This window comes from Nuphar pumila, chromosome 12, assembly GCF_984573655.1.
Source record: "Nuphar pumila chromosome 12, dmNupPumi1.hap1.1, whole genome shotgun sequence".
NCBI lineage: Eukaryota > Viridiplantae > Streptophyta > Magnoliopsida > Nymphaeales > Nymphaeaceae > Nuphar > Nuphar pumila.
Window position 1 is genome coordinate 79,663,116 of NC_143260.1, and position 17,899 is coordinate 79,681,014.

The 17,899-nt window shown below is 40.1% G+C and overlaps 1 protein-coding gene across 1 annotated transcript in view; it reads left to right on the forward strand.

Moving 5' to 3' along the window:
* LOC149821051 (6-phosphofructo-2-kinase/fructose-2,6-bisphosphatase-like) overlaps nucleotides 1-17,899 on the forward strand; it is a 227,871-nt gene that overhangs the window by 172,204 nt on the left and 37,768 nt on the right. The window contains exons 16-17 of the mRNA XM_089982049.1: nucleotides 3,504-3,601; nucleotides 5,294-5,369. Coding sequence (XP_089838175.1) covers nucleotides 3,504-3,601; nucleotides 5,294-5,369 — 174 coding nt within the window. The remainder of the gene's footprint in view (nucleotides 1-3,503; nucleotides 3,602-5,293; nucleotides 5,370-17,899) is intronic.

Genomic DNA, 17,899 nt, shown 5'->3' on the forward strand with positions numbered 1-17,899 from the left:
CTGGGCCCTGCTAGGGCCAGTTGCCCAGCCAACAGTAGGTTGGCTGGGGCTCTTTGAAAACCAGATTTTATAACAAAAAAAATCTTGTATGTATATATAATTTTTTTTTTAAAAGCGTGCAGCCTGGCCTGGCAGGGGGCCTGCCAGACCTGCACCAGTCCAGCCGAGTGGCTGGACTGGGCCTGACAGGGCCCCAACCTACCCGGCTGCAACCATAAAACCCCCATTTTTTTTTTGTAAAGTATTTGCCCAGCCGACCCTGCGGGCTCGACAGGCCAAACCAGGCCAGCTGAACCCAGTTCAGCTGGGCCTGGCAGGCCTATCATGGCGCTGCCAGGTCTGGTCAGACCTGACCAGCCGAGCCGGACCCGGCTGGCCTGCCGACCGGACCAAACATAAGGCCTCAGTCACATATTATTATTTTTTTGATAAGGAATACATTCATGTTCAGAAAAAAATATTTTCAGCATGCATGTAGAGGCTGGTTTATGAGCAGATATGCTTTAAGTACGTGGACTCGGAAATCAAATAAACATGTATATGCCTTTCCACATTCAGAAATATGAGCATATTCAGATTTTCATAGATTCATCAATTAGGCATGCATGTACAAACACATTCGTTCATAAGAATACATGCACATGCTTGTTTTGAGAACCCATTTTCTAGACTTCTCATGCATTAAATCTGGGCCAGATTTGCGCATGTTAGAAACATGACAAATCTGTCTCGATTTAAGGATTCCACGAATATGAGCATCAATATATGTATTTTTTTTCAAAATAAATCCCGGAAAAGAGAAACATAACACCCCCATTTAGAGTAAATATCTAGATTTACTCTTTTCTCAACGATTTTTGCCAAAATATTGCATGGAAAACAAACCCATGCTCTTTTTCTCGTTCGATTTAAGAGAAAGACCCGTACCTTGATCGTAGATCGAAAAAGAACAAAAAAATAATGGTGAAAAACGTCGGATGGTTGGAGAAGCCCCCTTCTTCCTCTTCCTCTTCCTCTCTTTTTCCTTATCTTTCTCTCCCTTTTTCCTTCTCTTTTTTTCTTTTTATTATCTTTATATAGAGAATAAAGGGGGTGCTCCCTCCTTCTCCAGCCCCTTCTAAAGAGGACTGGAGAAGAGAGTACATCCCTATATAGGACTCTCTCCTCTCTTGAGAGTTTCAAAAATTTTGAAATTCTAAAGCTGACTTTTCAAAGTTTTATTTTAAATAAACTTTCTAAAGCCTTCTTAGTTCTTCACAAGTGTTATAAGGATTCTACTAAGAGTCATAAACAAATATCAAAATAAAATTTCAGAATTAAATAAAATTAATTATTTAATATTAAATAATAAATAAATTTTCAGAAGCTTCTAAAAGTTGCCATATTGACTTGGGAGACTTCTTAACATTAATTAACTTCAATTTAAATGTGTCTAATGCATTTAAAGTTGGAAAATCATTTAGCAAGGATTTAGATTTGGATCTGGATCCAATATCCATCTCCAAAAATCCAAATGGGTCTAGGGCTGAATCAAATCTAGATTAATATGGGTCTTGGATAGAGTCCAGATCCATATTAATTTTTATCAAATCCATTGGATCCAGTCCGATCCAAATTCGGACCCGAACCGACAAACTGCTCATTTTTCAAAAAAACATGATTTTTGGGCCAACTCTAGCCCGTATTTAGAAAAGTAAAATACCATTACGCTCAGAATTTCAAGACGCATCCAACAATATATAACTCAAATTTCACTTTTGAATTTTGCTCGAAAATAACCCGAACTTCGCTTGAATTTAAAGGTTGAAAATAAAACTCTTTATCACGTTTTGTTTGGCTCATCTCAACCTTGTCGATGAGACCAGGGCCAAGCCCAATCTCAAAAGAGGTCAACCAATATCAAGGTTTTACCATTTTTTCTTCTATACTTAGCGAAATTCTCGAAAAATCTCAAAATGACTAAGTGTGAAAATACACGCTATTACATTTACACAATCCCAAGAACCTTAGTCCCTTATACCATAAAAACAAGTACAATGGACAACCCAATAAGGGTAAACAATAAACAAAAGAGTGCTCAAGCACTTAGTCTACCAAGGGACAATACAATCAAGTGAAACACAATAAAAAGAGCACAACAAAAGCTACTATGGGCAAACATAAGTCTATAAAAAATATGTTGTTTCACTTAAAAATGCTTTAGAAAGCATTGCTAAAATACAAGGAGAGAATGCCTTTAACTAGGCACTTGAGGACTCAAAGGGGCTGTTGTCCAACTAGTCGTACTATATTTATAGCTGTTGGGATTGGTCCAACGACTAGTTGGACCAGCCCAACAGCAGTAATAAAAAAGAAAATTACAAAATAAAAAATAAAAATACAGAAAGAAAAAGACAGGTCAATCCCTAAAGGACTGACACCTATTACAAGGGGGAATACATAAAAAAAATATATATATATGTATAAGGACAGTATATATGTAAATATAAATAAATAAATATATATATATATATGTGTGTGTGTGTGTGTACAAGGATATACACACTTATAATTTAACAACATAATTATATCCCTTCGAATTAAATAATGAATACTCTGAAGGTCCTACTATTCCTTTCCAACCGAGAGAGTTGACAACAACCTTCACTTGACATTAGCTCTCCACCTCTTTCCCACTATTAATGAGCTTTGGACCAATATGCAGGTCTCTTACACATGCAATCGGATCAAGTGCTATCTTAATTCAGGCCAAGCAAATTTAAGAAGCTTGTGAAGGAAGACAAGTTCTAGAGAAGATAAGATGCCGTTTCTTGACTAAAGCGGTCCATGATGCATATATTTGGAAGCTGATAACTCTTTTCCTTTAGCTTGTCTTTAGTGCTGATTATATCAAGCGATTTATCTATGGCTCTTTTTATATTTGGTAGTCTTGAGCCCTATAAGAAAGCAATAAATATACTTAGTGTTGGCCTTTGTATGGCATGCTTTTTATGTAGCTTGAACATACTTTCTGTTTATGCATTTGGTTTTTATCCAAAATATAGTCATAACCTTTTGTATCTTGTGTAACTTACAAGATGGTTATAAAGGATATGTACTCTTTCTTATGCATGAAACCTTTATCATATATGTAGAATATAAATTTCTGTTCAGTTTTCATTATATGTGAATAAAATCTGTATTTTGGCTACATCAAGTAGCTGCTAAACAATATACTTGCCTGAATAATTCAACTGATATATTATAAAAATATGGAAAATTGCACCCAACTACAGGTTTGAATTTTATTTCTTAGTGATTAATTTTAGATTTGTTCTCATAGTCATGTTGTGCATAGATAATTCGGCATCTTGTGAAAGGCTTTGTTTAATGAAGGCGATTGATGCTGAAAATTTGTTCTAACGCACATGTTGCATGTAACTACTATTCATAATATGAAATGCTTGGTTGTATTAGTTGGTCATTGGTTTTAATCCTTTTTTCCTTTTTCTTTTGTAATATAGGTAAATACCCATCTTACTCCTCGTCCAATTCTTCTTACTCGACATGGAGAAAGCGTTGACAATGTCAGAGGACGAATTGGGGGTGACTCTGTTATAAGGTTTTACGAATTCCGTACAAATTTGAAAGTTGATACTATTGGTGCTTCACTTTTAAGTATTGGGTTTTATTTACAAAACCATAGCTAATCATTTATTATAATTCAAATTCATACCCAAAAAATTTATAATTCAAACACATGCCTGATTTATTTTATGGTTAGATGGTAATTCCCGTTTCTATAAAAAGTCTTGATTTTACCCTAATAAAAAAACAAATCTACCCTTTAATATTTCCCTCTTTTTTCCTTATTTTATTTTTCTATTCTTCCGTTTTCACTTTTATATTCGTAACCTATCTTTAATACATTGCACAATCCTCCATCTTCCCACTTATTAAGCACTAAGAAGAAGAAGGTATACAAGAGAGGATGAGAGAAAACTCAAGCTTCATTGAATAGATAACAAATGCTCCCAACAATATATGAGAGTCGACCTCCTTTTTCTCACTAAAAGACAAAAATGGTTGAGCACACCCTATGGCTAAGTATAAGAATGCCCCTCTAAAATAATAATATGTATAAGGGTAGCATAAATACTAGTAATACACATCTTATATTCTTTGACATTCCCCTTCAAACTTGGGATGACGAAAACACAATCATTCCAAGTTTAAAGAAGAATTGCTGGAATGTTTTCAAGGCCAACTTTTGATAAAACAATTTGCAACCTGACTAGCAGTCCCAATGTATGATAAATGCTTCCCTCCAAGTATGCTCTAAGGGTGAAGTGGCAATTTATCTCAATATGATTAGTTCTCTCATAAAGCTCAGGGTTCTTCACCATGTGAATAGTCACAGATATCAGAGATATTTTCAAAATATCGCGATATTATCGCTGTATTTTCAGCAAACAATATTATAGGTAAAATATCACAATATTTTGAAAATATCACCAATTTGTTAATATTGCGACATTATCACGATGTTCTCGTGATATTATCAATTATTGTTACTGTTTTTATTTATTTTCTACATCTTAAATGTGTTTTTCTTCTTTATTTTTCATTTTTTACTTTTATTATATATGTATTTTATTATCTAAACATGATATTTTCGTACTTATTTTTGTTTTTTATATATTTTTTATTTTTTTTAAACCCCAAAATTTTCCCAAGATTTATCACCAAACCTATAATATCGTGAGAAATAGCCTCACCGAGATATAGCTGATACCGATATTTGTGACTATGATCTAAAGCAATAAATCATGGATATCTTCTTAAGTGCAAATTCTTGAACAACAATTCAAAACAATTATGATTAAAGACATTAAAGGATAAATCTAACTTGAAAACTGAACTTCAGTCTAATCAGTGACCAATTTAAAAGAAAAAAACACAGGTAAATACAATATAAACAGTGAAAATCACAAAAATAAATAGATAAAGTTAAGGACACAGTGTTGACTGTGTCTATGAAGTGTTTGTGGTGTGTCCAGGTGTCATGACGTGTCGACACAAGATACACATGCTAAGTGAAATGTCTGTATGACAGCTCCTAAATGTTCCTTGTAGTTCATTTGACTGCTTTATCAGCCACATTTTTGTGATCTCCAAAATGAAGGCTCTAGAATATGTTAATTGCATCATGACAAGTAATCAATTGTTCTATGCCAAGTCTATGCGGTTGTGTTATCAAACTTACCTGCTTGCCCATGCATTCTTCAATCTAACAATGACTGATTTCAAACAGTGAAGCTGGAAAACTTTATGCAAAGAAACTTGCGAATTTTGTGGAGAAGCGGTTGAAATCAGAGAGAACTGCTTCAGTGAGATTCTCTTTCATATGCTTCCTTTTGTTTTGCTTAAGATTGGCTTCTATATCCAGCATTTTATGCTTCCATCCTTTCCTTTTAACTATTATTCTCTAATGTCCTTGTTCCTTTGTAATTTCTCTTAGTTTTAGCTGCTAAGTTTTGGGAGAGACTTTTGTTTGCCTTCATTTTTGAGTTCCAAGAAGTTTATATATGTTTTACACTTTTTTTTTCATTAACATCACTGACAGCCTTTATATGCATGATGATGTTGACCTGTTTATTCAAGTTCTTTGACTGTAGCAATTTATATTTCTTCCATTGTAATTATGCACTTAACTTTGCATGCATACATAGTTTGATGCACATGTATACATGTACACTTGCATATACCCTTTTCCTCATCATCTTTTAAATTGAAAACACTGAGCAATACACAATATCGAAGTCATGGGGTGTTTGGTTGGATCCTCAAATGCATTTGATATAAAACAATGGTAGAACTTCCCATTTTTTATAAATTTTATGCATTTGCTTAGTTATTACCAGCGTACGCATGTGAGACGACTTAACCTGGCCACAATCTGCATTGGTTATTCACTAGTTTCAACCTAGTGAATGCCCAAGTCGATCTGCATTGGTTATTCACTAGTTTCAACCTAGTGAATGCCCAAGAATTTACAAGACTCGGCCTACTCATTGGTTGACTTGCCCGAGTCGGCTAAGTTTTGGTATAAAATGGTTGAGTTATATATATATATATATATATATATATATATATATATATATTTGGTGCTATTGAAGGCACAAAATTATTGAGCTGAAAATCATAGGTTCAAGCTTTATCAACTCAATTTGACCACATATATAACAACCCCAACTCGTCCCCGTGAAAAGTGATTTTTTTTTAAAACAATTGCAAAAACTAAAACCCAAGAATCCAAGGCCTCACAGATTTAACAACATTCTAAACCACAAGAGATCTCTACGTTGAACCAACCAATCAAAATGACTAACTTTATTAATCAATAATCAAAGTCTCAGAACAAAATTAAATTAAAGTGTAAAATCCTAGAGCCACACTGTCAAAGAATAACAGAAGCAAGTCACGCGATCTCGTAGGTTCTCTGTGGCAGTCGTTCTCATCACTGAGCTCTAGATCATATGAAAAACATAGGGAGTATTGAGTAAGAATTAAAGATTCTTTGTACGAATTCTTCTAAAAATCCAGATAGGCAAGAAAAAGCATAAATCAAATTTATGCAAGTTTTTAGAGGAACATAGCTACAACAATCTCGTAATTCAATTATTATTCAAGCATTTTAAAGTAATTATCATGCAATAACAATATCTCATATGAAACAAAACAAGTAGGAATGCATGAACTAATGTTGAACAATAAATATACATTATTCCAATGCACATACATTAAAAAATTATTAAGTTATTATTAGAGTTCTTTTTTACTTGCATGTCCCTATTAAATGTACACAAGTTTAGTTTCACTTTTCATTAAACCCACAGATACTCAAAACAGGTACCACAATTCTTAATGTCCAAGATAGGTTTTCAGTTGTAGCTTAACACACAATTTGTATTTTATTACTAGGTTCCACGCTTGTTCTTCGATCGATATAAAAAATCAATACCATCCATCGGAACATTAGAAATCAACATCTAATGTTAGCACACCAGAAAAATCAACATCCATTGATGCTACTTTCTTGGTATACCAATAACAATAGTTGTGTCTACAACACCACTCTTAGGCAAAGTGGCTGAAAACTCCCTAAAATCGTAGTCGAGAGGTGAACCACTATATTGGGTTAAGGGGCACAATTGCACACAGAGTTTTAGTATCCTCACGGTTTCTCTAAAACCGCCATCCAAGATTCTTACATTGTGGAAGAGACATCCAAGAACAAAAATATTAATTACATTGTTTATCTCTTTTATCTTTTTAATAAAAATCAAATTCTTTACAAAAGGACCTTTTTACAAATCAACATGCAAAACCCAACACGAGACCTTGCTCGTTACAAATTTAACAATGCAATTAAATTAGAAAACCAATAATTTCAAAATGGATTTTGCAATTCATACACACAAATCTTAGAGCAACTCGTGCTTCTAGCCCACATGGCCTACGGTGGTTCACATCTGACCACCGATGCATCTTATGCAAAATTCTTTAGTGAACATGTAACTGTAAAAATCTCTATAAAAGGAGATTTTGTGTATACACAAAATGCTAGAAACACGAAGTATGCACAAAGGCACAAAGGAGAACTCTCACAAGTGCACAAAGGCACGGATACACATGCACAAAAGCATAAAAAATATCAACTTGAATATATTGGGTCCCAAAAGGGGCTTTACAAAAGCATAGAAAAACTAAAGGGGATCACTGTAACGCCCCAAATTTCAAACTTGCGAACCTTTTCAGAAAAACAGGCAAGAGACTAGAAATATCTCTTTCCTTCAGAGTTTTGTTTATGAAACCAGCGGAAGATTTTTCTTTTGATAAATCATTAGGCAATCTGACAACTTTGGGCATGTTAGCTAAAAGGACCAAAACTCACAAGATTCGGATATCCCAAGAAAAATCCGTTACAAACCCAAAACGTCTAGGATGCGAGCTAAGAGCAGAAAGAAGAAGCCTTGAAGCCATCTTGCAATCGCGTCATCGCCCGTAGTGTACCTAATCATCACCTGTACCCATAGAATGAGTTAGTTTCGCGAAAAACTAGTAGGCGCACAAGAGAGACTATAAGAAACTGAATTAAGTACATTTAATTCAGTAGGTTACGCAGTTTAAAGCAGATATGCAGTTAAACAGGTAAGCAATACAACAAGGTAAGCAGTGCAAACGCGTAAGTAGTGCAAACGAGTAAGCAGCAGTTCAAAGCAAGTAAGCAGTGCAACTGACAAACGCAACATACGATTCAATTGATCGTAGGCTGTGAACCACCACGCAACTAGCTTGTTCTCGTTCCTAGAACGAGGTCTCTACATCTAATCATCATCAAGACATCGTTTGTCGCTTACTACTTCTAACAAACGCTTTGTCCTGAACAACCTTAATCTATTCCATCTCTCAAGGCCTTACGCGACCAACTGTCACCGATTATGACTCACTAAGGCGTCATACTTTATCAGAAAAGCCCACTCTTCCGTAGAAGGTCCAAAACATGATCACTAACTCAAATCGCTAACGATCTGATTCTCACATCTGAGTCCTGCATGTAATCATGCTAGAGCAGAAAGCTGAAACTATGAATTCATAGTTGGCTATCACAAAAAATATCAGAAGATCATCACAGGTCACCATAACTTTTTATGGTAAGCAAAAACACGAGATCCACGTCGGATCGCTCGGTCCGGGAGATGTATGACCTGACAAGGAATTACCGCCCTAGAGGGTATACTTGGTCTTGGACCATACACTTCCTCATAGGAGTTCACCGTCTTTGCGCCTACCCGTTCGTGGACAGTGTACATCCTCACAGAGATTCTTCCACTCTAGCCGGATTATCCGATCTGGGAAAAGTACAACCTCACAAGGAATTTCGCCCTTGATGGTATACCTGACCTTGGACCATACACTTCCTCACAGAAGTTCACCATCTTTGCGGCTACCCGTTCGTGGACAGTGTACATCCGCACAAGGAATCTACCACTCTAGCCGGGTCACGTGATCTTGATCATACATACCCTCACAGCGAAACCTTTGGGAAGCCGGTCCTCAACAAATGCCATATCCAATGAAAATCATTGTGATACACGCATCAACATAAATGACCGCTCTCAGGGTCGATAGCCACTAATACAAACAACAAGATCAACGTCGGATCACCTGGTCTGAGAAATGTATAACCTCACAAGGAATTCTGCCCTAGATGGTATACCTGGTCTTGGACCATACACTTCCTCACAGGAGTTCACCGTCTTTGCGGCTACCCGTTCGTGGACAGTGTACATCTTCACAGAGAATCTACCCCTCTAGCCGAGTACCTGGTCTTGATCATACACGCCCTCGCAGATAATCCTTTGAAGATCCAGTCCTCAACAGACACCCTACTCGGTGATACATGCATTAATACAGTCGACTGTTCCGAACAGTTGACCACTCTTGGGGTCAGTAGCCACAATATGGCCACAAGCATGTATATCATCATATACATCATATCACTTCACACAGAAGCATATAATCCTACGCATCGTAATATTGCCACAAGGAATATTGCAATCCTCAAATAGGCCCTCAAAGCATGCGTAAAAGACACATGCGAACGCACAGATATGGCAATCCAGTTGATTTTATGGGCGAAGAGTAACTAACTCTACCCGTCAGCCAAACAAAACAACTAAATAAGACAAGCACTCATAACAATGCTCGTAAAACATATAATTACCATAAAATGGCTCAGTCCATCAACAAGTAATTAAATTAATCGTAAGACATAAACCATTGCATCACAAGCCATTCATAAGCAATCATACAACAACATTTATATCACAATATTAAGTAGCTTATAAGACAAGCGGCCACATCAATCCTAGTTGCCACCAGTTCGTAGATTACGAACTATATGCAATCACATCAATCATAAGAGATGCAAGTCAACAAGTGCTACGCTACAATAAGCACCAAACAGTTCGACCAAGGGATAAAGCAAGTCACATGCTAATATGTAGCAACTGGCATACTGCTAGTATTATAGGCATTTAACTAGTATGAGAAGCTCCTTATTACTCCGCAAAGAACTGCATAAGCAGTTTAACCAACTAGAGTAACACCTTGATAGGCGTGCACAACTCAACGAGTAGCATACTAAACTACCGAGCAAGCAAGCGATCGACCAGTGTGAACAGACTTTATGTTTCAATATTACTGGCCTGTGGGTACGCGCAGGCAAAACGTAGAAACAACTGAGACTAGGTCAGGCGTCTGTTATTGTATGTATCTTCAATAACCCGAATAGCTAGTTGAGTCCGCTCTTAAAGGGTCGACTTTAGCCGAGAGAGGATTCCCCAAAGGAGGCTGTGTCACGGATGCATCCAACTTCTGCAGAAGTGTTGAGCTAACTAATGTAGCCCCTTTTCACTTAATTCCAATGACTGGGGAGGCCGGATCATTGCCCGTGGGGTGGTTGTTAACAACCTGTCCATTAGAGTTTTGTACCGCTCTGTCCTCTCCCTTGACAGAACAATCAGAAGCGAATGGGTGCGCTAGGGGTTGCTTAACTAACGACCCATCTTATGTTGTGGTCTTTAAACCACTCGAGCATCTTGCCTGTGAAGGTGAATGTGAGGCCATTTATGTGATTACAGCATGGTGCATTTAGTACTATTCGAGGTCGCACGACCGTCTCATCCGATCATCGCAGTACTAGACGTGTCGTGCACGACTACAATTACTTTAGGATGAAGGGGGTATAACTCTTTAATAGAAGCCTCAATAGGAGTGTTTCACAAAGATGTAAAGTTTATAACCTTTACTTTATCTTTTGAAACAACAGTACCTTGTGTCAACATTATGCATGTGATTATCTCGAATCACCTCCGCTATCGGGGTATCTACATGTCTCGCATGACTCGATACCGGCCTCGATAGACGGGATACGGGTTTCTCAACAGAACACTCGCTAAGAAGTTCGCTCGAACCCCCAATTCGGGATCATTCGAGATAATCCAAAAAGGTCAGCAGGACCAGCCAGTCACATCCTTCAAAATGCTTCGATTTGGAGCAGTCTTTGATGCTTTTGCGCAGCTCCCTAAAATCTCAAGTCGACTCTGCAGGACTGCGCACACGATGAGCCAGGATCCTTGCGAGGTATCTCTCTCCTTAGACGAGGATATGTCACTCGCTCCCGACTGAACTCTTGTCGCAAGAGAGAGAGTGGTAAATGCCCCTTGCATCTTCCACGAGCATGCCTTTAAGGCATACGCAAAGTGCAAGAACCTGCACGTCATCTGTAATAGCAAGGCAATACCAACACATATGCAAAAGCAAAAGCCTAGGCGCAAAGCGCGACGACAAAGTAAAGGCGGTAAGCAGAAGTGCAACACACACCCTCGACACAACACGCAACGACAAGTAAAAACTGTAAGCAGGAGTGCAACGCAGAACCTTTGCGCGATGCGCAACGACAAAGTAAGGGAACTGTAAGCAGGAGTGCAACGCAGAACCTTTGCGTGATGCACGACGGCAAAGTAACGGACACGGATCACGAAACCGCGCCCTTGAGTTAAATGCGTACTCATATAAATATATATGATATATATTTATTTAATTATCTTTTTTAGTTAATTGAACTCAATTTAATTGTCCAAGTCTTCTATGTAATCTTCTCCTACCTTTGAGAGTTGCAAGCTTGCTGACGTCTGCGAGTATAAGCAATGGACGGCTCGGGTCGCGGAGCGCGAGCAGGATCCGGCGCACGAGCTGCAAAAGTAACAATCTTAGCAAGCTAATACAAAAAATAGAAGGTCAAAGGCACTGCCGTCGTCCTGACGTAAAGGAAGCTGATGCAGGGGCATCGTGCCCTTGCGCACCTGCTATAAGCACAAGAAGCAGGGGCTGGGGCTGCGAGCCCCTGCTGACTTGCTGTCAGCGGACTCCGAGGAGGCAGGGGGTTGCATCCCTGCCCTCATAAAGCGAGGGCAGGCAGGGTTGCGCCCCTGCCTGACAAAGCAGAAGAGAGGCAGGGTCAAAGCCCCTGCCTGTCAACAACGAACGAAGGCCCGCTTGATGCCAGGGAAAAGCGAGGCGAGGGGGATTGCCCGGCCTGCCGAAAAACAACGAAGGCGGGGGCGATGCCCCTGCCTAACGAGAAAAGAGGCACAGGGAGGGCTCGACCCCCTCCCCTGTCAAAACAAAGAGCAGGGAGGGGGCTCAACCCCTCCCCTGTCGTAACAAGAATCAGGGAGGGGCTCGACCCCCTCCCCTGTCAAAACAAAGAGCAGGGAGGGGGCTCAGCCCCTCCCCTGCCATAAGGGAATGCAAGGAGCAGGGAGGAGGGGCTTGACCCCTCCCCTGCTGGAAGAACCACGAAGAGGCAGGGGCTCCGCTCCTGCCGAGAAATCCACAAAAGGCAGGGGGGCAGAAACCCTTGCTGAAAAGGTGGGCCGACACAGGGAGCTCCGCTCCCTGTCGGCGAAACAAGAGGGACAGGGGGAGCGGATCCCCCTGTCAACATAGCAAGTGACAGGGGGCTCTGCCCCCCTGTCATTCAACCCAAAGAGAGAGACAGGGGGGGGAGTCCCTCTGTCGACAACAGGCGACGACAGGGGGCTCAGCCCCCCCCCCCCTGTCGGTCAACCCCTCACCGAGAAGAAGTGGAAGAGGAGGCGGAAGGAAGGGAAAAGAGGGGAGGTGGATGTGTACCTGGGGTTGCCGGAGCGGAAGGTTGTGGCGGTGGGTCGTCGGTGCCTTCGCAGCAGAGAGAGGGAAGGAGATGACCGGCAGCGGTGGCGTCAGAGGGAGGTCGCAGGTGGCGGCGGTGTCGAAGGGAGAAGGGAAGAGAGAACGAGAGACAATGAGGGAGAGAGAGTCGGGAGAGCGTAGAAGAAAGGGGAGGTTTCGAGAACCTCCCTCCCCTCCCTTGCCTCGTGACCTTAAAAGGCACGGGCGAGGCGGTCGGGGTGCCCGATCGCCTGTCCCCCCTTTGGATCCGGGTCGGGTCCCAATCTGGATCCGACCCGATCCAAACAAAACTTTTTTTTTTCGTTTATTACAATCACCCCTATTTATAAGATCTTGGAGTCATGGGGGGCTCCAATACACACGTTGGAGCCCCTCCAACGGTTAGAAATCTAACCGTTGGAGGGGGGCTCCAACATGTGCATTGTGGGCCCCCTCATGTCACATCAATTCAAAAGAGAAAAAATAAAAAAGTAAAAAAGAAAAATACAACAAAAGAAAAAGGAAAAAAAGGTACAATCATATTCTCAAGAGAGAATGTGCCTAAGATATGTGAATTTACATAAATACCTTTATCGGGTTTGAGATATATATTTATATATATATATATACTTAGATACATATATATATATATATGTATATGTTTTTTTTCTCTCTCTCTCTCTCTCTCTCTATATATATATATATATATATATGAATATATATAAGCGAGACTATATTTTAAGAGTAACCACACAATTATTCAAACATGTCCACAATGCACATTTATTCATACACCATAAGAATATACATACACAACAAATTGCATATGCATACGTATAAATGTTTGCAACATGCATTTTTCTTTCATGATTCATTTCATGCATAACATCCAAACATGCACATGATTATGTTAATGCAATATTAAAATAACTTTAAAAAAATTACGTGTTCATGATATGCACATCTATGCTAACATGATATTTATTTGCATGATCCTATATAACCAATAAACATTCTTGCCATTCATGTAACAAATTTGGGCATGCTCGGGATAAAAAAGATAACCTCCGAGTCATACCTATGCTGCCACTATACACAGGACAACGTTAACATGTTGTTAGCAGCATGTAGCCAAAGGTAGTGGACAGCAGACAATGTTGCACATAAATTTTATGTGCAGCATTGTTCTGCCTTACAACCTACAAAAATCATAAATAAAACACATTAAAAGCATTAAAATAACTCATTTGGCAGCATTGAGAACAAATAAATTCAGCCGATTATGACAGCATTGTAGGAAATATTTTAATAGAGTGCTAACATAGATAAAAAAAAAATCATGATATCAAGGTTGTTTCGATGCCAACCCATATGGCAGCATCAAACAACCTAGCGACAGCTATCTCAAATTAACCTCATTGTAGGTTGCATTGTGAAACACATAGCCTCTGCATACACCCATTATTTTATAGATTCAAATGATTGCAATTAAACTAAGTACTATCATTGTAATTGTAACGAACCCAAATTATACCCTTTGAAAATGCGGAATATTTTTTTTTTCAATGCGGAAACCTTCCCAGAGATGCGGGGTCCTCACAGTTCCAATTTCCATTGGATAGCCCAATCACCACAAACGAACTTGCAACCATCATCCATAAGAACCAAAACAATTTCTTTATTTATGAGTAAGAGTAAATTGTAGAGACAATGTTTTGATTCGACTGAAAGTAAAGTAACAACTGAAAAAGTAAGAAGGATTGAAGAAATATCCATTATGTCCCCTGCTGAAGCTGACAAGCTCAAGTATGACTCTCATCCATCCTCAATAGCTAGTCCAACCTCACTGTTCACCATATCCTGTGAAAAACCAACAAAGTAGGGTGTTAGAACCGAAATTCTGAGCACATCTACTTCTAAAGAAACCAGGTGAGACAAAGAACATGGATAAGATTTCATGCAATGATTTGAGTGAGTGCAGATATAAAATTTGCAGCATTCAAAAATCCATACCTACCAACAATTACATATGCTCACCAGTCAAGAACAGTAAAGCAGTCCCATATATCAAGAACTAAATAACCAATTCTTGCAACATGATTTCAAGAAGTAAATCATATGCTACCATCAAATCATGTCATGATATAGAGAATGATTCAAACATACATGATCTAATGCATAACAGAAAAATACATGATTATGTGCAATGCATGATTTCTTTTGTTATCTTTCATTTAAGTTTCATCTTTCCATATGTATGCCCTATTAAATACACGCAGCTTTAAGTTCCTTTTTTTAATTACCGTTGCCCGCAGATACACCAAACGAGTACAATTCCCGAGGTCAAGTAGGTTCCCAAGGTAGCTTAGCACACAATTTGTATTTTATTACTGGGTTCCAACTTAGCCCTCGACCGAATCACCTTCGGAACATTAGACCTCCACATCTAATGCCGGGGATACAAGGGACACCCCACGCCCACATGTGTCACTTTCTTGGTACCATAAACAGCAGTTGTGTCAAACACACCACTCCCGGGTAAAATGACAGACTCTCCCTAAAACCGTGGTCAGGAGAAAGAACCTCAATATCGGGTTCAGAGGACAAAGTTACAGCACAAAGAGTTTTTGTATCCTCACAGTCTCCTCAAGACCGGATATCTAAGATTCTCATACTCCAGATGAGATATCCCATAATGTATATCACACTGTTCTTATTCATTATATTTTTATTTAAGTCAATTCTTTAGGTTTGCAATACCATATGCAAAAGTGATGCAGCCTTCAAAGGGTTGTGATAAGAGCAGTGAAGACACGGCTTGTCGATGCACACTCCAGTTCCCTCATAACCTTGATGAAGGCTGGGCAGGCACGACTGTATATAATCGGATGCTGAACACGCTTAAAAGCAATAAATCTCACCCAAATGGTGAGTTGAAACTGATTTTATTAAATACTCAATGTCTCTGGCAGATTGCTGATAAACAAGTTGAATAAAGAATATAAACAACGAACGGTAATGGAAAAAGAACGAATGAAAGGGAAAAGGAAAACAAGGCTGCTGAGAAAAGAAAGAATAAACTGTAGTGATTCTCCAAAAACTGCCTCACGCAGCCCTAAGTCGTGCTTTTTAAAGATGGTCACTAGATCCGGGTCCGGACCCGGACCCGAGAAGGCTTTCATTCGGGACTGGATCGGTGTTGAGCCGGGTCTTCCCTTTTCTGGAGTAGGTGTGCATTATCTTCTTGCATCGAGTCAACTCACCTGGGGTCGGACCCTGCTGCTGGGTCCGATCGTCCATTCCAACTGGTGGGTCGGGTCCCCTGGCCGTACCAGGGTCACATGGTACTGGTACTGGTATTGGTACCGCCTGCCCTGCATCATTCCCCCCTGGTTGGGAAAAAGTCGGCTCCGACGACTTGTCTCCACAGTAAGCATATAGATCAGACACATTGAAAATCAGTGAAATGTTCCAATCGGGAGGCAGTTCTATTAGGTAGGCATTCGTACCTAAACGTCGTAGGACCTGGAAGAGACCATATTTCTTAGGACTCAGTTTATTATAAGTTTCCACGGGAAAACGCTCAGGACGCAGGTAGACCCAAACAAGCTGACCGACTTGAAACTGAATGTCGCGACGACCTTGGTCAACGAAGGCTTTGTACGCTTCGTAACTCTCAATGAGTTTGGCCCGGACTTGCCTATGTATATCACGCATGTATTCAACGACATCAAAGGCGTCTGGGCGGGGTCAGGGAGACTGGACACTGGAGCTAGATCGACGACATGAGTGGGCGACCGACCATAAACCACTTGAAAAGGAGACTTGCCTGTGGACCTATTGATGGAACTATTATACGCGAACTCGGCTTGAGGCAAGACTATATCCCAGGTTTTAACATTTTCCCCTACTAGGCTCCTTAACAAGTTTCCTAAGGTGCGGTTCACAACTTCGGTTTGGCCATCGGTTTGGGGGTGGTACGCACTACTGAACTGAAGCTTGGTCTTCAATAAAGCCCATAACGATTTCCAAAAGTGGCTCATAAAGCGCGTGTCACGATCAGAAGTGATCGTGTGGGGTAGACCATGGAAGCGAGCGACGTCCTTGAAATAATAGGACGCTACTAAAGAGGCATCGGTGGTTCGCTTACACGGGACAAAAATAGCCATTTTGGAGAACCGATCAACAATGACTAAAATTGAATCAAAACGACGTGGCGTTCTTGGGAGGCCCACGATAAAATCCATGGATATGTGCTCCCACGGCCGTTCAGGAATGGGTAACGGAGTATACAGACCATTGTTCTGACGATGACCCTTGGACACTTGACACACATGACACCCTTGGATGAACTTGACAGCATCTTTGCGCATTTTGGGCCAAAAGTATCGTTCATCTAACAGAGCGAACGTCTTATCATGCCCGAAATGCCCTGCTAACCCTCCTTCATGTAATTCAGAAATCAACTGAAGCCTAAGGGAGAAATCAGGCACACATAATTTGTTCCCACGGAAGAGGTAACCATTATGAATACTAAAACGGGGGTCGAGGGTGCGATCTGAAGAGATGCACCCCTCCCAGACTTGTTGAAAATCCGGGTCCGTGGGATATAATTCTTTGCACTGTTCGAACCCAACCTGCACTGACATGGTCATCAGGAGGCTGTTCTTCCTGCTAAGAGCGTCAGCCACCTTGTTCAGGGTACCAGATTGATGGCGAATTAAAAAGGTGTACTCTTGCAAGAAGCTGACCTACTTAGCATGACGAGCACTCAACTTCTTTTGATTATTAAGATACTTCAATGCCTCATGATCCGTGTACAAGACAAATTCCTTATAAATGAGATAATGTCTCCAATAACGAAGGGCTTGTACAACGGCATAAAACTCAACATCATAAGTGGAATACTGACACCTGGCATGCGTCAGCTTCTCACTAAAGAAGGCAACAGGTCTGCGATACTGACTCAAGACTGCGCCAATTCTCACCTTGGAGGCATCGCACTCAACCTCAAAGACTGCACTAAAATCAGGAAGGGCTAAGACAGGGGCACTGGTCATTTTCTCTTTGATGATAGTAAAGGCTTTTCCCGCAGCAGGCGTCCATTGAAAACTAGTACCCTTGAGGCACTCCGTGA